Source organism: Mesocricetus auratus, unplaced genomic scaffold (genome assembly GCF_017639785.1).
Source record: "Mesocricetus auratus isolate SY011 unplaced genomic scaffold, BCM_Maur_2.0 Super-Scaffold_100014, whole genome shotgun sequence".
In the NCBI taxonomy this organism is placed as follows: domain Eukaryota; kingdom Metazoa; phylum Chordata; class Mammalia; order Rodentia; family Cricetidae; genus Mesocricetus; species Mesocricetus auratus.
In genome coordinates this window covers 12,997,470-13,019,724 of record NW_024429197.1, presented here as the reverse complement: position 1 = coordinate 13,019,724, position 22,255 = coordinate 12,997,470, and the positions used below count along the sequence as shown (strand labels likewise).

The 22,255-nt window shown below is 52.6% G+C and overlaps 1 protein-coding gene across 3 annotated transcripts in view; it reads left to right on the top strand.

Annotated features, from left to right (window-relative positions):
- Nucleotides 1-12,389, top strand: part of Col16a1 (collagen type XVI alpha 1 chain) — a 52,739-nt gene extending 40,350 nt beyond the window's left edge. For all 3 annotated transcript variants that reach the window (XM_021232712.2, XM_021232713.2, XM_013120249.3), the window contains 15 exons: nucleotides 1,763-1,834; nucleotides 2,002-2,055; nucleotides 2,657-2,701; nucleotides 2,855-2,899; nucleotides 3,173-3,226; nucleotides 3,605-3,658; nucleotides 5,842-5,892; nucleotides 6,200-6,289; nucleotides 7,707-7,742; nucleotides 8,734-8,778; nucleotides 9,593-9,781; nucleotides 10,098-10,164; nucleotides 10,831-11,007; nucleotides 11,244-11,321; nucleotides 12,036-12,389. In XM_021232712.2, coding sequence (XP_021088371.1) covers nucleotides 1,763-1,834; nucleotides 2,002-2,055; nucleotides 2,657-2,701; nucleotides 2,855-2,899; nucleotides 3,173-3,226; nucleotides 3,605-3,658; nucleotides 5,842-5,892; nucleotides 6,200-6,289; nucleotides 7,707-7,742; nucleotides 8,734-8,778; nucleotides 9,593-9,781; nucleotides 10,098-10,164; nucleotides 10,831-11,007; nucleotides 11,244-11,321; nucleotides 12,036-12,238 — 1,260 coding nt within the window. In that variant the 3' untranslated portion in view covers nucleotides 12,239-12,389. The remainder of the gene's footprint in view (nucleotides 1-1,762; nucleotides 1,835-2,001; nucleotides 2,056-2,656; nucleotides 2,702-2,854; nucleotides 2,900-3,172; nucleotides 3,227-3,604; nucleotides 3,659-5,841; nucleotides 5,893-6,199; nucleotides 6,290-7,706; nucleotides 7,743-8,733; nucleotides 8,779-9,592; nucleotides 9,782-10,097; nucleotides 10,165-10,830; nucleotides 11,008-11,243; nucleotides 11,322-12,035) is intronic.
- The last annotated feature ends 9,866 nt before the right edge of the window (nucleotides 12,390-22,255 follow it).

Below are 22,255 nucleotides of genomic sequence, written 5' to 3'. Positions count from 1 at the left end.
ATCCCTTAAATGAGGGCATACCTGGAGGAGGAGTGTGGCTCTCCCCTCAGGCTGTCTCCAAGGGCCCAGAGGACACAGGGGTCACCTGTGACTTTGTGATAAGATAGGAACAGCAGCAGCCTTGGAGCTCCACACTGCTGACTCTGAGAGTGCCTTGATAAACTGGACACGTAGCCCTGCTGTGGCTTGGAGAGCACATCCCTGGCTCCGCAGAAACTGGGCCCCCCTCGCGTTCTGGGTGGGAGCTGTCGGCGATCCCAAGCTTGATGTCTAAGCTTTAGCTGGAGGAGGGGTCCACAGGGAGCTGTGATGTTCTGTAGTCTCCCGGAGCCCCTTTTCTCAGAAGCCACATATTAGCCTCTTGCTGTGAGAAAAACAAGTGAGGAGAAACCACTTGGGGAAACCGGAAAGGGTAGGGAGCCATCATAGCTGAAATGGGTACCCAACTGAGAGAGGGGAGAAGTCCCTCCACTGCCTCCCCAAACCAGTACCCATCAGGCATAGGTGGCTCTATGATGACTGACAGCTCCCTCTCATCCCTTCCCTGTGGAGTCCTCCTTAGGTTGATCATTGCAGAGAGTCCCAAACTGCTGGCTGGAGGTGCTCCATCACAACTCTCAGTGGGGCTGACATTGGCTAGAACTGTGCTGACCCCTCCTGGTGGACGGCGGTATTGCAGCGCTCCCTGGCTTTCTCCTCTAGCCGGGTCTTTACCCTTCCTGCAGCCTCCTCCAGAGATGCTGATCTAGGGCATTGTCTCTCCCCGGCCTAGGGGAAGTAGCAGCCTTTTCCTAAGCTTCTTACCTGCCAGTTCACATGCCTGTTCTCATCACTGCCCTGCTTTGGGCCTTCAGTGGCTGCCCAGGGACTATGGCTGTGTTTGCCAGCCATTTTACAGTCCCTGAGCCTTTTGTCAGACAAAAGTTCATGTAAAATCTCATATAATACAGACACAAGGGAAGATGCTCTGGATAAGGCCTGGAAGAAGGTTCTGGAGTCCCATCCTCTGGACCAGAAACCTGCTTCGTGCCTCCAGTTTCAAGGCTTCCCCCAGCCCCCAGGGCTTTGTGATATAATTTGATGAAGTGCAGCAGTTATCCAGGGCCTCTCCCAGTCAGGTGGCCACTTCCCCAGCCTCCTCTCCCAATCCATCTACCATAAGGACCCTGATACCCAGGTCGGGCAGTCACATGACCACTGCCAAATCTGTTCCCTCTAGCCTCCTCCTGCCTCATCCCAGGCACTCTTCAGAGTTCACCATCTGGTGACACTCCTGTGACATCTTCCCTGAGCCCTGGCCACCATGGGCCTCCACCCCTACCCTTGAGCTCTGCAGCTGCATCCTTGCAAAGCAGCCAATTGTCATTGACTCCGGCGGGCCCGTGGCCCTCGAGGGATCATAATACCCGGAGTACAGGGGTCTCCCCACCCATTCACCTCGAGGTGTCAAAGCCCACATTCATGGCGTGTTATTAGAGTGATATAAATTAAACACATCACTCACCTGCACGCTGGCCCCTAGGACAACCCTGAGAAGACGGTGGTCCAAGCAGGTTCTATCTTTCTCCATAAAGCAGTAAGGAAAGGTGTCAGGAGGGCAGGGGTAGCTTGGGAGACAGGGACACATGCTCTCAGGAAGACAGCATGTAGGGTCATCTGCCTGATGTAAAGATAGAACTAAGGCTGGAAGTCAAAGGCTGCCCTGACTCCCAGAGGTCCCTAGACCCCTCAGCCCTGATTTCATTGTGCATTCTGGTTTCAGGGCAGTGAAGGGATCCGAGGTCCATCAGGCTTGCCTGGTTCCCCTGGGCCACCAGGCCCTCCTGGGATTCAGGTGAGTGTGCGCCCTCAGGATCTGGCAGGTATGAGGGATGGAGGACCTGTGTGGGTGTACACATGTATGGTAACGGTGAGTTGGGTACGAGGTGGAGAGAGCCGTGGGGCTGGGTCAGACTTCCAGAGAGAGCACAGCATCCAGAAATGCCTTTTCCCTGTCTGCAGGGCCCTGCTGGGCTGGATGGACTAGACGGGAAGGATGGCAAGCCCGGCCTGAGGGTAAGATGGGGTTGTGGGGGCAGGATGCGAGCAGGGTTCCCCTCCTCATGATGGGGTGAACAGAGGAGTCACCCTTTCAAATGGGTGCCTGTGTCTCCTCCTGGCTACTCCTCCTCCTGGCTGCATCGGATTCCCTGGGTGTCCCACTCCTCCTAATAGACTTAGCCAGGTTCAGCGAATTGGTCTCAGCAAAGGCAGGATGGTGACAGAGATGCCATTTATGTCTTCAAACTTGGCAACCAGAGAAAGTAGGCTAGGTTCTGGGGAGGATCAGATTGTAGCCATTGCTGGCCTGAGCAGACCCTGGCTCCTTGGTTGAGTTTTTTTTTTCTGGGGAATCTGAGAGAGATGGGAACATGTCATATGGGGAACATCGAGGTCAACTCCCATCCTTAACCAAAAGAAAGAAAATCAAGGCCTGCAGAGGGGCTGGGACCCATTCACAGTCCCCAGCCAGGCAGAGGCAGAGCCAGGCTGAGTTCCCACTGCCCCACACGATGTTCCCACCAACTCCTGGGATGGGAGACTCGGAGAAGCAGAGGCAGTGGGGAATGAATTGGGTCAAGTTCAAACTTCCTGAATGCTCCTTCTCTTTCCCTAGGGGGACCCAGGTCCTGCTGGCCCTCCTGGACTCATGGGACCCCCGGTAAGTTGGGCTGCAGGAAGGAACCAGGAGCTCTGAGCCTCTCCCAGCTCCCACTATGACTGCAATAGCCTCCATTGATTTGGCCTCAGCAGGAAGGTGTGGGGAGCATCTCAGATGGAGGTGAGAGGAACATCTCCCTACTTTTTCTTCCAGGGTTTCAAGGGGAAAACAGGACATCCTGGCCTCCCTGGGCCTAAGGTAAGGGGGACTTCTGGACAATGGGCTTCCCTATCCTCTTCAGGCCTGATGCCAGGCAGACATGGCAGCCCCGCCCTGGCTGAGATGTTACTCCAGCAGTCTAGTTTTCTGAAGCCACTAGGACCTGCTGAACTGGGTTAAGACTCCCACCTACCAGCTGCAGGGAGGCAGAGACCCTCTGGTCAAAGCCAGGCCAAGGTGGCAGAGTCCCCTTGATCCAGGCTCAACACGGGGGTGGACATTCTAAGCTCCACTGTCCTCTCTCTCTTTTAGGGTGACTGCGGAAAGCCAGGTCCCCCCGGAAGCAGTGGCCGGCCAGGTACAGAGGTAAGGACTGGGATTCTATGCATACTGCTGCTCCACTAAGTCCCAAGATGCAGCATCTTCCTTCCTCTCGGTGGCAAAGGGCCTGCCTTCTCTCCTTGCCTTCTGATGTGAAATCTCACCCCACACTGCCTATCTTGACCCTTTTCCATCTTGAGAGTTATAACTGGTCCCCTCCCTAGAAAGATAATTGGACAACCACCCAAAAGGCAGGCCTGGCTTTCTTAAGCCCTAGAAGGTTAGGGTCTAAAGTTCAGAGCTCTGTCCAGCCCTCTGGTCATTTCTCTATGCCACTACCCTCAACCCTCTCCCGCTGAGCAGCCACATGTCTGCAAGTCAGTTGGCTTCTGTGTCACCTCTTTCTTTCTCTGACTCCTGCAGGGGGAACCTGGTGCCATGGGACCCCAGGGACGACCAGGACCCCCAGGTCATCTTGTGAGTTAAAATGGTTTTGCCTCTGCTTCTATGAATTAGGATGCCACTGGGGGGTGGGGTAAGCTGGTAGTGCCATGGGCGCTGCCCGAACCATGCAGGTGAGGGGCTTTAGACTGATGCAGTGCGTTTTGCTTCTCGCCATTTTGGGGGTTCTCTGTGCACATTCACATCTGCTTATCAGACAGAAGGCACTCAGTTAGTCAATAGGTAATCATTGATCATGGGCTCCAAATCAGGGTCACAGCAGGGAGCCAGAGAGACAAGGGCTCTCATCCCACAGGACTGCCTCAGCAGGCACAGGAGACAATGAATGGAAGGTTCAAGTGATGAGGTGACGTTGCAGGGAAGAACTTGGAGTTAGGGAGCTTTAGGGCAGCAGTTCTCAACCTGTGGGTTGAGATAGCAGATATCCTGTGCATCAGATTCATTACGATTCACAACAGCATCAACATTACAGTTATGAAGTAGCCATGGAGTAATTTTGTGGTTGGGGGTCACCACAACATGAGGAACTGTGTTAAAGGGTCACAGCACTAGGATGGTTGAGAAACTCTTGCTGGAGAAGTGACTGAGCTGAGGCCTGAATGAAGGAGCCAGCTATTGAGTAGCCTGGGAGAAGGGACACGGATACCCAGAACCAAAGGTAGCCAGGAGCTTGACATGTCTGAGGGACCTGAAGAAGACCGCCACACTGGGCGGGGAGGGGGTACATGGGGACCAGAAAGGCTGAGCTTTGAAAAAGATACCTCCGGAGTAGGTTCAGGAGCCTGGGACAGGCATGCTCAGGGGAGGGCTGGTAAGTGGCAGGTGGGTGCATGGGTGGTGGGAAGAGACAGGGAACAGAGGGATCAGGGGACCTGGGATGTACTTAGACTTGGAGGCCTCGCTCCCTTGTCTCACGCAAGGGAGGGCTTAGTGGTAGAAAGAAAGGAACCAGGAAGTTCAGCTGGGCTACTGTGTGGGCAGGTGGCGTTTTTGCTATTAGGGTGAATAGGAGAGTGTGTTTATTAAGCAATACTGCATTTCCCATCTACTTTTCTCATCAATGGCACAAACGACTGCCAATTGGTGCCTTTGATCAGTGTGACAGCACCAAGCCGACAGGGTTCCAGAGAAAGCAAATCCATTGGTGTGCTAGTATAGCATGGCTGTATAATTTTCAGGAGGCATTTGGGAACATTAAAAATAGTTCACGACAAAAAAAAAGGAACCCTCAGGTTCCCATTATTATGTATCTCAAGGAGTTCAGAGGCTCTGTTCTGGGGGCCCTAGGTCTCCCCCAGCCCCCTTCACATTGAATATGAGAGAGTCATGCACTGAATGGTGGCCTGGGTAGAGACTCCTGAGATGAGGGTGGGGACTGTGGATGAGGATCTACTGGGCTCTTCCTGTCATTGCTCTGTCCAGCCCTGGTCCCCAGATATGTGCTGGTCCCAGACATGAGCATTCCCACCCTAGGAGTCTTACATGTGTAGTATAGGTGCCATGGTACCATAATATTCTGGAAGGGGTGTGGAGGAATGTGCTCTGGGGAAGAGCTGAGTTCTCTTGGGTTCAGAGAAAGTGTTACTCTGATGAGAGAGGTGACCTCTGGACTGTGGGCATTTCAGATACAGCCCCAGCAGTGTCAGGAGGGGGCATCACTGGGGGTTAGGATGCCATTGATCCCCAGAGCTTTTCCATGTGGATATTGGGTCAGCCTCTTTGCTCTGCCCCCAAATATCTCCCCTTCTGTGATATGACAAAGAGTTTTGGAGATAGATGGAGTCCCTTCTGTGCCCATGGGGGTACGGGACATGGTCCCTGCCTCATTCACCTCTGCTGGGTAAACCCTGGCTGCTGGCTTTACCTCCTCCACAGAACAGTAGGATGCCGGTCTACCGTTAGGAAGCACAGGGACTCGGGAGATACCCAGGCTGGCAGTTCCTGCTCTCCTGCCTTTGGCCTCTGCCCCTCACGAGCCTAGATGCATCCGTCAGTGAGCACTAGGCACAAGGGTGCTGTATATGTGGCCCCTCCCCTCTCTGCTCTGGAACCAGAGCTCCTGGTAGAAGCTCAAGAGGATCAGAAAGGAAGGACAGATTTCAGGAAGAGAACAAAGCTAATGCAGTGTAGGAATGCTCCTGCCGCCGCCTGGGCTTTTTGTTAAAGCCCTTACCCTGCCTTGACTCCTCTCTCCCTAGGGGCCACAGGGGCCTCCAGGCCAGCCAGGCCCACCTGGGATCTCCACTATGGTGAGTGACTTTCTTCCATGCATTCCCTCGAGGGGCATTGCCTTTTCAGCTGTGAGCTCCTTCTAGACAAAGCCAAAGGGATGGGGCCTATTTTTGTCCCCTTCTTTTAGGCATCAGCCTCTCATTTTTTCCTAAAAATCTCCCTTCTGGGATGAGGCAAAGGGTGGCTGGAGGCCAGGTGCAGGCATGACATCTGCCCCCATGGGGCCTTGTCCCTGGAACATGGCAGCAGGGAGGTGGGTGTCTGCCTCTGGCTTTGTGGACTCTGTTCACCCTTCTCTCTACTGACCTTCATCCCATCTTTTAGGGCCTGAAAGGAGACCGGGGAGCCCCTGGAGAAAGGGGCTTGGCAGGCCTCCCCGGCCAGCCTGGCACCCCCGGACACCCTGGCCCTCCGGTAAGATTGCACATCTTATGGCCCATCCCAGGGGAGAGGATTTGGCTTTGCACAGTACACCGGGGGTCTCCAGAGAAGGAGAGTGTGTTAGCATGGCAGGATGGCAGCATGGGGCCTGTGTCTAGGGGTCGTATTGTATTCAGAAAGATGAGCCCTGCAAGCCGGCCCTGAGCCAGCTGCACACAGGAGCACTGTCTCTGAGGATGCATCATCAACCCGATGCAGGTCCCTGGACGAGGGGCCAGAAAGAGAAGACCTGGTCCATGTGTTGCCCCTGCCCCTGCCCCTGCTCCAGCCTCAGCCCCTGCCCTTACCCCAGTGGAGCTTGTCAGTAACTACAAAAAGTCTTTGAAAATGTCAGGAACCAGAAATACTGTGCTATTACTGTAACTTTTGGAGCTCCTCAGAAGCCAGACTTGATCTCAGCCCGTTGAGCATTCGGAGTGATGCTATATTGGTCACTGACTGTGCCAAAGTGAGCCTTCGCTTATGTTGGATGCGTATTTTGTCTTAATGTGTTCTGCAACACTTGTCCCTGGGTTTTCAGAAGAGGAAATGAGGGTTCAGTGTGACTGAGTAGATGGCTCTGAGTCACACAGCTAGTAAATGGGAGAGCTGAGGCTTGATCCCCAGCCTGCTGCATTGCAAATTTTGCACCCTTTAGCCAGCCTGCAGAGCTTCCCCTCCATAGAGGTCTAGTCAGGCAAACCACAGGAGTGGAGCTGATTGCTGGTCTCAGGGATGTAAAGGTTCTGGGAAGTCAAGGAAGGGGGCTCCGGTCTCCATGACAGGGGCTTTCCCTCCAAGCAGACTTTCCTCCAGGGCACAGTAGCAAACTAGAGCAGGCAGCCAGTCCTGCTGGGATGGAGACTCCGGTCATGTGGGCATGGTCACTGGATCCATTTCCCAGAGGGCCTGGGTCAGCACTCCTGCTCACTGTGAACTCTGTCCACTGTCCCTGGGGATGTCCTCCCTGCCAGGCTCCCTCCCTCCCTGCAGACTCATGCCAGGGTCCTGCATGCCTCTACCCCTTGTTCTGCAATCATAGGGTCCTCTTCTCCAGTAGTCCTCCAGAAAGGCCTGGGCAGGGGCTCAGGCGCTGGACAGCTCCTGTTGTGGTGCCATGGGGAAGGAGGGAGGTCAGCTTGTCCTGGTCAGTCCTCCTGAGGACAGAGGCTCCCAGTTCATGTGGCCCTTCAGCGAGCATCTAGTGCACACAGAGCCACGCAATGCCTACAATTCCCAAGCAAAAAGGCATCTCCGTTCTAGCTCAGGCTGGAGGGGCGAGGGAGGGGGGGAGGGGAGAGAGATGAAGGATCAGGGCTCCTTGGTGGGACAGAGATGGGGACAAGGTGTGAGGCCCATGAGGCAGAGTTGGATGACAGCTCACACTTTTCCAATGCTCTTTGCTCCCTAGGGTGAGCCTGGTTCGGACGGTGCAGCTGGCAAAGAGGTATGGACATGCTGCTCTTTCCTTCCCTTGGGGACATTCCTCCTTGGTCCTCCTCTTGTCCCCGCCCTCATTCACTCAGGAGGCACACCACATGGACACAGACGATCTCCTACAGAAACTATACCCATAGTCTCCACATTCAGAAACTCGGTCAATCTCGGCTTATGGAACATATTCAGGGGGAAGATAGCATGTGCACTGAACATGTAGACTTTTTTTTTTTTTGAGACTTTGTACCTAGGCTGGCCTGGAACTTTATAGCCCAAACTGGCCTCAAACTTAGGATCCTCCTGCTTCAGCCTCCCTCGTGCCGATAGGTGCGCACCACCACTCCTGGCTTGCTCTTTTCCCTTACCACGATTCCCTGAACAATGCAGTGTGACAGCTCTGCAGCATTTGCTCTGTGGACGCTATTGGTAAGTGATTCAGAGGTGACGTAGAGCACACAGACAGGTACACACAGGCTACAGCCAAGAGTCACACCATTTTACAAAAGGGACTTGAGACAGACCTGGGGATCCTGGAATCAGTCCCCTGCAGATACCCAGTGCCAATTACATGCAAAAAGCTGGTAACTCTTGTTGTTCTAGTGGAATTAGAGGACCCTGTTTCTGGTCAGAAAGAGATAGTAACGATAACAAACTCCAAACAAAGGCTCCCTGGGCCCCAGCTCTCGCCAGGCCCTCTGCTATTTCAGACTAGCCTTCCCACTCTGACTCCTTGTCACATCAGTTCATCTGTGACGAGGGACCCGGACCCGGCCAGTGCTATCAAACAAGGCCATGCCCCAGGGGACATCATCCTCCCTCCCAGCTGTCAGCTCCTCTGGCTGCCAGGGAAGCTGTCATCCCTTCTCACACAGCCAGGCTGGACACAACCAGGGTCCTAGGGTGGGAGGAGATGATCTTCCCACTGCACCTTCCCCACCCCCACCCCGGGGAACCTCAGTGATGCTGCCCAGACCTGACCCTGAACGTCTGTTTTCTTATAGGGACCTCCTGGAAAGCAGGGGCTCTATGGACCTCCGGGCCCAAAGGTGAGCGAGCCGTCACTGGCTGGGTTTGAAAAGAGGCACTCAGGAACTCCAAGCTGTAACTCTAGCACAGAGGAGACCTAGGTTGGCCAATGGGCAGGAAAGGGAGATGTGACCTCAACTGAGACTGTCCCATCTATGGCTCAGGAATGGCAATCTCTTTAATCCCCTAATCGTTGTCTGCACTGGCTCACTCCCTGGCCTCTGGGTTGGTCTGGGGGTAAACAGAGTCCTTGGGCAGACACCCCCTGTGCCTAGTCACACTGACACTAGTGTATGGGAAGTTTCGGAGGAAACTGGATGCAGTGCGAAGACTGGATGTAGTGTTGTGGGACTCCAGGAAGGACTCCTAACTCTAAGTGGACACGGGGAGGAAGGCTACATAAAGGCAGGAACATTCTTTCAGCAGAGGACAGTAAGGGGTAACCCTTAGGCGCTGAGGCTGGAGAGCAGGCCTTCCAGACAGTAGACTCAAGCAACATGGCAGAACCAGAGAGTGACAGGCAGCCAGAGCTGGCAAGGAGACAAGGCCGGGGAAGGTGTGAGGAGGGCGTTATGAATGGTCTTGCCTGGGCATGGAAGGGGATCTTCCTACTGAGGGTATGTGGGAGCCACGAGCATTTCCCATCGAAGAGTGATGCGAGCATTGCCTCTCAGGACTGCTTTGGGAGGGAGTGAGGCAGGGGGACCTGTATCATCTTGGCCGCAGCCCAGCGGGAGATGCTGGGCACCTGGGGAAGGGGTAGGTTGCTGACACATTGTGACATAGACTTGGAAACAGTTGGCAATGATGTACTGTGACTTGCTGCCTTTGTAGGGTGACCCAGGACCTGCAGGACAGAAGGGCCAAGCAGGAGAGAAGGGAAGATCTGGCATGCCAGGGGGGCCTGGCAAGAGCGGTTCCATGGGACCTGTTGGGCCACCAGGTCCTGCAGGAGAGAGAGGCCACCCTGGTTCCCCAGGGCCTGCAGGGAACCCTGGACTGCCTGGTTTACCAGGCTCTATGGTAAGGGCAAGCGGGCACATGGTCACTTTAGAAACCCCCGCTGACATTCTGCAGGAAAGAGCTCGGCTACAGGTGTCTTCTAGGTCTCCATGGGGAGGTGGGGGAGCTACAGGTGCCCCTCCCACCCCAAACTGCATTTAGCACAAAATGTGCTGTACTATTTCAGGATGGGTAGCTCTTTGGTTAAGGCTCTGTGGGAGGCTCCCAGGACCTTTGCCCTCCGCCCCATCCTTTATTTCTGGGAATCAAGTCTGTTCACTGGGCAAGTGCCAAACTTGGACATATAATTGAGGCCAGGTTTCTTCTCTTTCCTCAGGGAGACATGGTGAATTATGATGACATCAAGAGGTTCATCAGACAAGAGATCATTAAAATGTTTGATGGTAATTGGCAGCCGGCTGGGTGGCAGTGGGTGATGTCTGCCCTTCCCAGTCGATTCCTCACCCAGCCCTGCCTTCCTTTTCCTTAAAGCTTCTGTGTCCTCCCTCCTCACCCCCACACATTTACAGACAGCAGGTGACAGGCGCATGTTCACCTATCCATCAGACCTTCCTCGTCACCTGCTCTGTTCAGAGATAAATCAGTTCTCTTCTGCCCTCCTGGTCTCCCACTTGAGCAAAGGAGGTTAAGAGAGGCGATTTCAAATGTGTGGAGGGAGTCCTGGGGAGAGGGACGAGCAGACAGAAAGTGCTGCTTGGGTTGACTTGAAGCCCCTTTTCCTGCCTGTGTGCTGTGGGTGGGGAGATGTGGGAGCTGGGCATCCTGCCTGGGAAAGAGACCTGTCTGGACCACATTCTGAAGGCGGCGGTGAACCGGGATGGTGGTTAGCGGAAAGAGATGCCCAAATCACATCCGTGCTTCTGAAAGATCTGCATGGGCGGGCACATGAGGGCCGCTGCCCAAGACCTTCCTCAGGAGAGCAGCCTGTCTCCTGGTCCTGACACTCCTCCACCTTTGAAGCTGTCCCATGCTGGTGGCATGGCTGCAGCATCTGCAGCCACTCTGAGTGCCTAGTCACCCAGTGGCCTGACTTTTGTCTTTGCTTGCAGAGAGGATGGCTTACTACACCTCCAGGATGCAGTTCCCCATGGAGGTGGCAGCAGCTCCAGGCCGGCCAGGGCCCCCTGGGAAAGATGGTGCTCCAGGCCGGCCAGGTGCTCCAGGATCACCTGGGCTCCCTGGTCAGATAGGCAGAGAAGGACGCCAGGGTTTGCCAGGAATGAGAGGTAGCTCTGCCTTCTGGGTCTCTGGGATGGCCGGCATCTGTAGCTCTGTGTAGGCTGACTGTTGTGAATATGGTGTGTGCGCGTGCGTGCGTGCATGCGTGCGTGCGTGCGTGCGTGCGTGCGTGCGTGCGTGCGTGCGTGTGTGTGTGTGTGTGTGTGTGTGTGTGTGTGTGAATTCTCCTGGCTGTCATTTCTCTACTTAAGGATAGGACTTAACTTCATTTCTTTTGGCTCAGGATTACCTGGCACCAAAGGTGAAAAGGGAGACATCGGTGTTGGCATTGCAGGAGAAAACGGTCTACCCGGCCCCCCAGGTAGGAGAACCCAGTCTTTGTTTCCACGAATCCAGAACAGCAGAGCCCCCCCCACACCCCCATTTCTTTACAGCATAATCATTAGAACACCAAATAATGTCAGGCTAGTTACCACTTACAGAAATGGTCCCAGTTCAAGATACGGTGCAAGGGCCTGAAGAGGAGGAGTGGAGAGAGGGGCTGAGTGTCTGCCTCTGTCTTAAGTTAGGCTTGCATGAAGCAGTGTGTGTGTTGGGGCATTGCATGCACTAGGGACCAGAAATCCAAGTCTAAGACCTGTTTGGTGTCTTGCTGACCCTGTGATGCTGATCAGGCTTAACTTCAAGAGTCGTTCTCCAAGATGAATGGTTAGAAAGTTGAGAGTGGTTGAAACCTAATGACAAAGCTCTGAGGCTCCACTCACTACTTGGCCCAAGGATATTACCCATGTGTGACTTTTCTGAGCCTGTACCTTTTCCCCAGGGAACTATTTGGTGGATACAGTCACCTATGTACTAAAAGCTCATGACCCTTTTCCTGGTCCACAGACACTCCCAATAAAACTAGCTAGAGGTGTGGCTCTCCTCTGTGAAATCAATGTGAGGAGCAGGCAGGTCACAAAAGCATGCTTCAAAGCTAGCAAATATGCATGAAATGAAGGTGTCACTTGTCACAGCTGTTGCCTCTTGTCATCTGGGTCTCCTGAATTCCCTTCTGCCCCTCTTCTCTCTGTAGGTCCTCAAGGACCTCCAGGTTATGGCAAGATGGGCGCAACAGGGCCAATGGGCCAGCAAGGCATCCCGGGAATCCCTGGCCCCCCGGGTCCAATGGGCCAGCCAGGGAAGGCTGGTCACTGCAACCCCTCAGACTGCTTTGGGGCCATGCCAATGGAGCAACAGTATCCACCCATGAAAAACATGAAGGGGCCCTTTGGCTGAAACCATCACCTGCCCAGAGATGAAGGACTCCATTAGGAATAAATGGGCAAAGCTTACAGACTCTGACGGGTTGTGAATGTTCGTGCTATTCTTGTTTGTTGGTGTTGCTGTTAATATTTTTTTAACAATAAAGGAACAGAACTGTTTGTAACCCCGCTTCCATGGGGTTTCCCTGGTGCTGCAGCCACATCTTCTCTGTCATTTGGTCCCAGGGTCCCTCATGGTCTGTGGCTCACCTAGGTTTGTGCTGTGCTATGCACAGGCCGTCCCGCCCTGCTCCCTCTCCAGGCAGCCCCAGCACACACTTGCCTTGTTAGGGAAGAGGCACCACTGCTCAGTCTCTGGAGTGAACCAAAATCAAGTTTGGAGACCCCTGAGACCTGCTCAGAAAGGCTGATCTCTGTTTTCTTTCGGAATGAGCCCAGTATTTGGTACCCCATTCTCCTTTGTGTGACCTAAGCCCAAGCCAGCTTGTACCTGGGGAGATGCCACCCAATGCTGAGGTGGCCTCATCCACCTGGACACCCCTCCGTGCATGCAGGCACTTGTCAATGCTCCAGTAATTTCAGGACTAGAAAACCTGTGCAGACAGGAGGGAAGATGGCCTCAGCCCCTGCTCAGACAGCCAGGGGGTGCTTCCCTGGGAAATGAGACGGGATGAGACGGGATGAGACGGGATGAGACGGGATGAGACGGGATGAGACGGGATGAGACGGGATGAGACGGGATGAGACGGGATGAGACGGGATGAGACGGATGAGACGGGATGAGACAGGATGAGACGGGATGAGACGGGATGAGACGGGATGAGACGGGATGAGACGGGATGAGACGGGATGAGACAGGGATGAGACAGGATGAGACGGGATGAGACGGGATGAGACGGGATGAGACAGGATGAGACGGGATGAGACGGGATGAGACGGGATGAGACGGGATGAGACAGGATGAGACGGGATGAGACGGGATGAGACGGGATGAGACGGGATGAGACAGGATGAGACGGGATGAGACGGGATGAGACAGGATGAGACGGGATGAGACGGGATGAGACGGGATGAGACGGGATGAGACGGGATGAGACGGGATGAGACGGGATGAGACGGGATGAGACGGGATGAGACGGGATGAGACGGGATGAGACGGGATGAGACGGGATGAGACGGGATGAGACGGGATGAGACGGGATGAGACGGGATGAGACAGGATGAGACGGGATGAGACGGGATGAGACGGGATGAGACGGGATGAGACGGGATGAGACGGGATGAGACGGGATGAGACGGGATGAGACGGGATGAGACGGGATGAGACGGGATGAGACGGGATGAGACAGGATGAGACGGGATGAGACGGGATGAGACGGGATGAGACAGGATGAGACGGGATGAGACGGGATGAGACAGGGATGAGACGGGATGAGACGGGATGAGACGGGATGAGACGGGATGAGACGGGATGAGACGGGATGAGACGGGATGAGACGGGATGAGACGGGATGAGACGGGATGAGACGGGATGAGACAGGGATGAGACGGGATGAGACAGGATGAGACGGGATGAGACAGGATGAGACGGGATGAGACGGGATGAGACGGGATGAGACGGGATGAGACGGGATGAGACGGGATGAGACGGGATGAGACGGGATGAGACAGGATGAGACGGGATGAGACGGGATGAGACGGGATGAGACGGGATGAGACAGGATGAGACGGGATGAGACGGGATGAGACGGGATGAGACGGGATGAGACGGGATGAGACGGGATGAGACGGGATGAGACGGGATGAGACGGGATGAGACGGGATGAGACGGGATGAGACGGGATGAGACGGGATGAGACAGGATGAGACGGGATGAGACGGGATGAGACGGGATGAGACGGGATGAGACGGGATGAGACGGGATGAGACAGGGATGAGACGGGATGAGACGGGATGAGACGGGATGAGACGGGATGAGACGGGATGAGACGGGATGAGACGGGATGAGACAGGATGAGACGGGATGAGACGGGATGAGACGGGATGAGACGGGATGAGACGGGATGAGACGGGATGAGACGGGATGAGACGGGATGAGACGGGATGAGACGGGATGAGACGGGATGAGACGGGATGAGACAGACGGGATGAGACGGGATGAGACGGGGATGAGACGGATGAGACAGGATGAGACGGGATGAGACAGGATGAGACGGGATGAGACGGGATGAGACGGGATGAGACAGGATGAGACGGGATGAGACGGGATGAGACGGGATGAGACGGGATGAGACGGGATGAGACGGGATGAGACAGGATGAGACGGGATGAGACGGGATGAGACGGGATGAGACGGGATGAGACGGGATGAGACGGGATGAGACGGGATGAGACGGGATGAGACGGGATGAGACGGGATGAGACAGGATGAGACAGGATGAGACGGGATGAGACGGGGATGAGACGGGATGAGACGGGATGAGACGGGATGAGACGGGATGAGACGGGATGAGACGGGATGAGACGGATGAGACGGGATGAGACGGGATGAGACGGGATGAGACGGGATGAGACGGGATGAGACGGGATGAGACGGGATGAGACGGGATGAGACGGGATGAGACGGGATGAGACAGGATGAGACGGGATGAGACGGGATGAGACGGGATGAGACGGGATGAGACGGGATGAGACGGGATGAGACGGGATGAGACGGGATGAGACAGGATGAGACGGGATGAGACGGGATGAGACGGGATGAGACGGGATGAGACGGGATGAGACGGGATGAGACGGGATGAGACGGGATGAGACGGGATGAGACGGGATGAGACGGATGAGACGGATGAGACGGGATGAGACGGGATGAGACGGGATGAGACGGGATGAGACGGGATGAGACGGGATGAGACGGGATGAGACGGGATGAGACGGGATGAGACGGGATGAGACGGGATGAGACGGGATGAGACGGGATGAGACGGGATGAGACGGGATGAGACGGGATGAGACGGGATGAGACGGGATGAGACGGGATGAGACGGGATGAGACGGGATGAGACGGGATGAGACGGGATGAGACGGGATGAGACGGGATGAGACCTCCCACCTGTGCCCACGCCCTGGGCTTTGCCACCAGCTTCCCAGCCTCAGGCGGATTTTTTAGACTGCAAATAGTGCCTTCCGTTATTCAAACATGCATGATGTACATCTCAGGCTGGACCTTCTGAAATAGCTGGGAAGGGGTCCCAGGCAAGCCATGGTTAGTTCTAAGCTTGTGGTCCACCGAGTCCACCAGGGGTTTTCTATCTGCTGTGCCCTCCATATGTAAAAAGGGCAGGGAGAAAAGAAGAAGACAATGACTTGATTATTACAGGAGCGCTCTGTCTCGGGCGTCTTTCTTCTTCCCTCCTCAGATCGCTGGTCCTGATGGGCCGGCTGCCCTGGGAGGAAACAACAGGGCACATCCAGGGGGACTTCCAAAGAAAGCCTATTTCACTGGTCCTGGCTTTCTGGAGGGCTTATTCAAGTTGGATAAACTTCAAAGGGATCACAGAGCAGGCTCAGAAATGTACTCAAAGTCTAGATGTTTATCCAAACTGCCTGAAGCCTTCAAGCTGGCTGTCACATCTCTCCAGAGCTGGCATTTCAGCACATTTTTGAACATTCCCTTCTCTGGTCAGGTACCAGCCTATGGGTGGCTCTTCAGAACCTTTGCCCTATTTTTTTTCTTTTCCTGAGACAGAGGTATGCCCGCGGCCAGACAGTGCTACCAGGCAGGCTCCTGAGTCAGCCAAGCGCCTCCCGTGCTGTTCTTAGATACAAGAGGAGAGAGAGTGGTTCTCTTTTCATCTCTCACCAACAATTCTCCGTTAACTCTGGTTCTAACAGAAAGCATTAAAAAGCAAATACATCATCATTGCATTGAAGTAGCAGCCAGGTTTTGGACAGTGGATGAGGACAGATGTTAAAGCGCTCCCATTGGAAGGCGGCTTTCGCTCAGCTCCGCCTGTGAAGCAAACTGGTGATGGGCCTCGTGGTGACCAGGAGCCTTTGGCGCAAGAAGAAAGAAAGAAAAGCCAGGACCAGCTGTTGAATTGTGCAGGTTGGCTCTGAAGACCAGGGGGGTAACTGGCATGGGAGACATCAAACGCGTACTTTTTGAGGGTCACCGGGGAATGGATCCTTAGAAGTGGTGCTTCCTTCGCTGCCGTTTCTTCCTGAGTGAAATCCATGCCGCCGTTTGGGGAATTCCACGACAGGCTAGATTTAAGCTTTCATGATCTGAATGCCTGTCTCCCTGGAGCTTGAAACTGCTGTATTTTCTTGGACCATGAAGAACCAGATGGGAAGCTGAATTTTATGGTCTCTTCTTCTGTGGTCAGCAGAAAAATATCTGTGCATCTTGTTCATGGGCTCGGCAGCCAGGGGCTGCAGGGAAAATGAGGAGGGGTAACTTCCACTCTCCCCGGGCGCTGTTTCCACTTCCTGCTCTGCTCCTGTCTCCACTTCTTAGTCTGTTCCAGACTGTTCCAGGCAACGAACACAGAGATTGTTCAGATCGACGGAGTCTAACTTGAAGTGTCTGTTTCCTCTTCCTTGTTTGTGCCAGGAACTGTACTAGGCTCTGGGGATCCTGAAACAAACTAGACAGATATGGACTCAGCCCCCACGATGACAATAGAAACAGCAGCTCATTAAGCAACTATAGCAAAGTGGGACAGGAGGACAAGACCGGGTGGCTGGGGAGGTGCATCGCTGTGGGACCTAACTGTCTAGACAGACGTTGACCCAGGCACTGGGAACAGCACTCACCAAGGTCCAGAGATGATGGAACACAGTGGTCTGAGGGCTGAGGGGGGACACCCGCAGTGGGGCTGCAGTGCCAAGTGTGAGCCACGGTCACTCAGTGGGTAGCCGCTGGTGAGCTTTAATCAAAGGTTTGCCCAATGGGGGGTTTGCCTATTGCAGTGTGAAGGATGGACTGGCGAGCCCTTATTTTGAGAAGCCTAAGGCTATTGCGTATTTATTCTGCAGAGAAAAAAGTAATCCCTTGTTGGAAGCCTTGGGAGCTGAATCTTCCCTTTTTTTTTCTTTCCGGTTTTTTGAGACAGGGTTTCTCTGTATTGTTTTGGAGGCTGTCCTGGAACTCACTCTGTAGACCAGGCTGGCCTCGAACTCACAGAGATCCGCCTGCCTCTGCCTCCCGAGTGCTGGGATTAAAGGCGTGCGCCACCAACACCCGGCTGAATCTTCCCTTTTGTCATATTATTTTCCTCAACTACACGTCAACACAATCCAATCGCATTCTTCCTTCACGTGAGGTCTGTCAACCCCTTACAAGAACTCTTTTTTTCCTTCTGTAGTTTCCGTGGTGCCATAACATTAAGAGGCTCAGAGGTCAGACACCTACCTATATGTGGTGTTCTCAAAATCCAAAATGGATCCAGATTTCAAACCTGGATCTAAATGGAATCAAAGACAATTCCATAATGAGGTGGGTGTTGGTGTTCCTTCCCAGAATACCACACGGGAGCTTGGCAGTCAGGGGAGGAAGGATTTTCCAGTGAGAGGCCTTCCATTACCAAGCTCTGCCTCACCTCTGATGGTCAAGCGCCTGCCTGCCGCCTTCCGTGACCTCCGGAAAACTCTCACTTCCCCAAGAAAGGCAGCAAGCCAAGCTTTCTCTCCCCTTCCGCCAGAGCTGAGACAATAGCCGGAACACCCCACCCACCTCTGTGGGCTTCAGGTGGGTAAGAGTTGGGAACGAGTTGCTTGTTTTTGAGTCTCTTTCATCTGCCCCTCCAAAATAAACACACCTGGGGCCGCTGGCTTGGGCTGGTGTCTGGCTCGCTTGAGAGAACCCTTGGATGTTCTTCTGACCCCACCCCCAAAATAATGCAGACCTCCAGCTGAGTCCTCCCAAGCCTTTCACTGGAATAAAAGAATGCAAAGCATTTTCATGAGGTGGGTGAGACGGCTCAGTGGTTGCTGGCAACACTGAAAGCTTGGTTCCATCTCTGCGACCCACATGGTGGAAGGAGAGAATTGACTCAAGTTGTCCTAAGACCTCTAAGCACTGGATTAGGCATGCAGGTAGCACACACACACACACACACACACACACACACACACACACACACACACACACACACACACATGCGCGCGCGCGCGCACACACGGATTGTTGCAGGTGGTGAATCCTCTGCATCTAAGGAACTGAGACCAAATTGTTTGTGGAATCAGTGAGGGTGAGTCACATGACCTTACTTCACAGACTAGGTGTCACGGTATTCTTGTTGGGGTAAATATTCTTGACCTTCAGCACCATGCCTCCAAACTGCTTCCTTTTTGAGATTTCACAGTTCAGTCCCACCAACAGCTTTTGGGAGACACTACCGAGTGAGCAGCTGTGTTTGCTGAAAGCATCTCTTCACTGGGGCCTCCTGGGTGACTAAAGGCAGGATAAAAGCTTGACGTCTCCACTTTTATTTTACGTGTCTCCTTTTGCTACTTCAAACTTCGGGTCTGGGGCTCAGATGGCTCCTCAGTAAGGAAACAAATCTGCTGCCAAGCCTGTTGACCCGAGTTTGATCTTCCCAGCCCCACATAGTGGAAGGAAAGAGCTGATTCCAAAAAGGTGTCCTCTGACCTCCGCATACGCACAATGACACATACGTGAGTGAACTCATGCACACCACAAAATAAAATGTAATAAAAAACCTTTGAGTCAAATTCCTGCTCATCTCGACACGTAGGCATGTTAATCATTTAAGGAATGTTCTGCAGAACTGGTAATCTTCCCCATTCAAATGAGACTGAAAAGACAGCAAGATAAGAGTGACAAGTTTTGCCAAGATGCCATAAAGATTGCTGGAGAAGGCAAGTAGTTAGGGATTGGGAGAGGAGTCATATGCTCCAAGAGGCAGGTTAAAGCCATCAAATGAGGAAACTCAACCAGCAATCTTCTGCTTTAAAATGAACCAGAAGAATGAGTACCGTGGAACTTCAAACCTGCCACAAAACTAAAAGGTAAACTAATGACAGTAAATATTTCAACCATCTGTCACGTCCTCACCCGAACTAATGGAAGCTAGGAGGTCAGCTCACCGAAGTGAGCTACCACCTATCAAACACCCATCCCGAGCTTTAGGCTGCACGGAACTGTGAACAGTGGCTTTAATGGACTGCAAAGTTAAAGTAACTGAAATAGAAAGTGGCTGTTTCTCCCTGGGTTGGCCAGAAGAGTTAAAGCACATCTAAGCTCATCTCATCCTGGGGCACTCACATTTAGACAAGGACTTTAAGTGACCAGTTCAATCCCCATGTTGTCTGGTTTGCCCCGCCCCCACCCCCAAGTTTATTTTGTATTTTATTCTTGTGGGTGTTTGGACGGCATGCTTGTGGACCACATGGATGCAGTGCACGCAGAGGCCAGAAGAGGGCAGTCAAACTGGAGTCATAGACAGTCTTGAGCTACTCCTGGATGTTGGGAACTGGAAGAGCACCAAGTGCTCTTAATGCTGAGCTACCTCATGCCTTCCCCTTCATGCAAAGCACAGTCCTTCCCTTGTGCTCTGGTTTCATGGAAGCTCCCTAGCCTTGTGGTCTCTGAGTCTTTGGGAAGGTGCTCTAGGGAAAATGTCCCTCACTCAGGGCTACCTCATCCAAGGACTGCCAACTGCCAGCTCTTTGGGTTTTGTTTTTAGACAGAGTCTCACTATGCAGCCCAGGATGGCCTCAAACTTGAGATCTTCCTAGAGGAGGGTGTTGCGTACCTATAACCTCAGCAGTTGGAAAGCAGAGGCAGGAGACTTGACTACATAGCAAGTTCTAAGCCAGCTTGGGGTAAATGAGCCCCTAAATGAAAAAAAAAATCAAATCATCCTCATACCTCATTTTCCAAAGTGTTGGAGGATGAAGCTATTTATTTATTTATTGTTTGTTTGTTTTTGAGACAGGGTTTCTTTGTGTAGCCCTACCAGTCCTGGAAGTAGCTCTGTAGACCTGGCTGGCATCTGGCCCTTACAATGTCCTGTTTCAAACCACAAGAGCAGCACCTAGAAATCTCTAATCATTGCCTTAAGCTGGAAGGGACCAACTACTGACCTGACTCCATCTGTCCTCCTGATATGTCTGAGTCATACTCTCTTGCAGTTACCCTGGATTCCAGGAATTGCAAGTCTGACTGACAAACACTGTGTGTCCCGAGCAGCAGCAACTTTGATATCCCGCAGGTTCTGTATAACCCTCCCTGCGGTAATGATTACCCAGACCATAGCTGGAGTAAGAGTGCTTGGCCACGTGTCTCTCTGCACCAGCTTTTTTCTGTTGCTTACATAAACTCAAGGCTCTTGTTAGTACCTCAAAGCCAGGATGGAGGATGCTGCTTCCGCTTCCTCACCATGATGGCTGCATGGAACCAACTTCTTTTCTGGGTTTACCACTTTTTTCTGCTTTGTCTTTTGGAGTGAGTGACCAGACATGGTTTATTGAGTTCAGCACACCCCAGAGAGACTCCTGGACTAGAAGTCAAAGATGACATGTTAGTAACAGCACTGAGCTGTTAAAATATTCCTAACAGCATGAAATCCTGGCTTCTCCATTGATTTTTTCCTTTAAGATTTATTTATGTGTATGACTGTTTTGCTTGCATAAAATGAATGTGTACCATATGTTGCATGGCACCGGTGGAGGTCAGAAGAGGGCAACTGATCCCTCAGGAACTGAAGTTATCGACAGTTGAGAGCCACCATGTAGGGTATTGGCAGCCAAACCGGAGTCGTCGTCTTTGTTGTCGTCTTCTTCTCCTCGTCTTCCTCTTCTTTTTTGGAGACAAGGTTTCTCTATATAACAATCCTGGCTGTCCCAGAACTCACTTTGTAGACCAGGCTGGCCTCGAACTCACAGAGATCCACCTGCTTTTGCCTCCCGAGTACTGGGATTAATGGCGTGCGCCACCACAGCCTTTCTCAAACCAGGGTCTTCTGAAAGAGCAAGTGCTCTTAACTATTGAGCCATTTCTCCAAGATACTATAGTTTTGCTTTTTGAGACAAGATCTTACTACGTAGCCCAGGTTCACCTTGAACTGGTGATCCTCCAGCCTCAGCCTCCCATATACTGAGATTATAACTCACCATTTATCTTTTTTATATTAGGGAAGTCAGTTGGCTTCTCTTGAACTCCATTACAAATAGGTAAGAACAATTATCTCTAAAGACTGTGCTGGTAATAGAACAAGTTTGTAGGACTTACACAATGTCTACAGTTAGTAAGCATTCAACGTTTATTGATGTTGATAACAACCATTAATAACTACTAGATTCATGCCAGGACCAATTCCATGTAATGAGCACAAACAGAAGGGCTAGAGAGATGGCTCAGCAGTTAAGAGAGTTTGCTCCATTTCCAGAGAACCCAAGTTCAGTTCCCAGTACCCAGGTCAGTTGGCTTTCACAACTTCCAGGAACTACATCTCCAGGGAGTCTGATACCCTTTATGGCCTCCATCGACACCTGTGGTCACATGCACATACCCATATACTGATACACACAAGTACACACAATTATAAATCTTTATTACAGAACAGGATAATCTTGCATTATATATGGCCACCTTATGATGTGCATATAAATCCTAAAAGGAGACAATTCAACATAGCATATTTTACGACAAAATTAGATACCGTGGTATGTTTAATAACTGGGATGTACTTGGGAGACAAGGTATCTTAGATGTGGTATCAAGGATGCTACCAACCCAATGTAGTATTTCAACTGGGACCTAGATAAGAATGACAAATAAGAACAAATGTGGAAAGTTAAGAGGAGATCACCCTAAAAAAGAGAGGAGCAAATCCAAAAATCTGGAGATGGAATGAGCTCTGTTCGTTTCATGGTGGTGACCAGGTCAGCATGGCTGGAGTGAACTGAGGACAGCAATGGCATCAGTGAGGCTGGTGTCCCAGGCTGGGTCTGGGTTATACAGGATCATAAAGTCATAAGGATGGCTTTAGATTTTATTATAAGA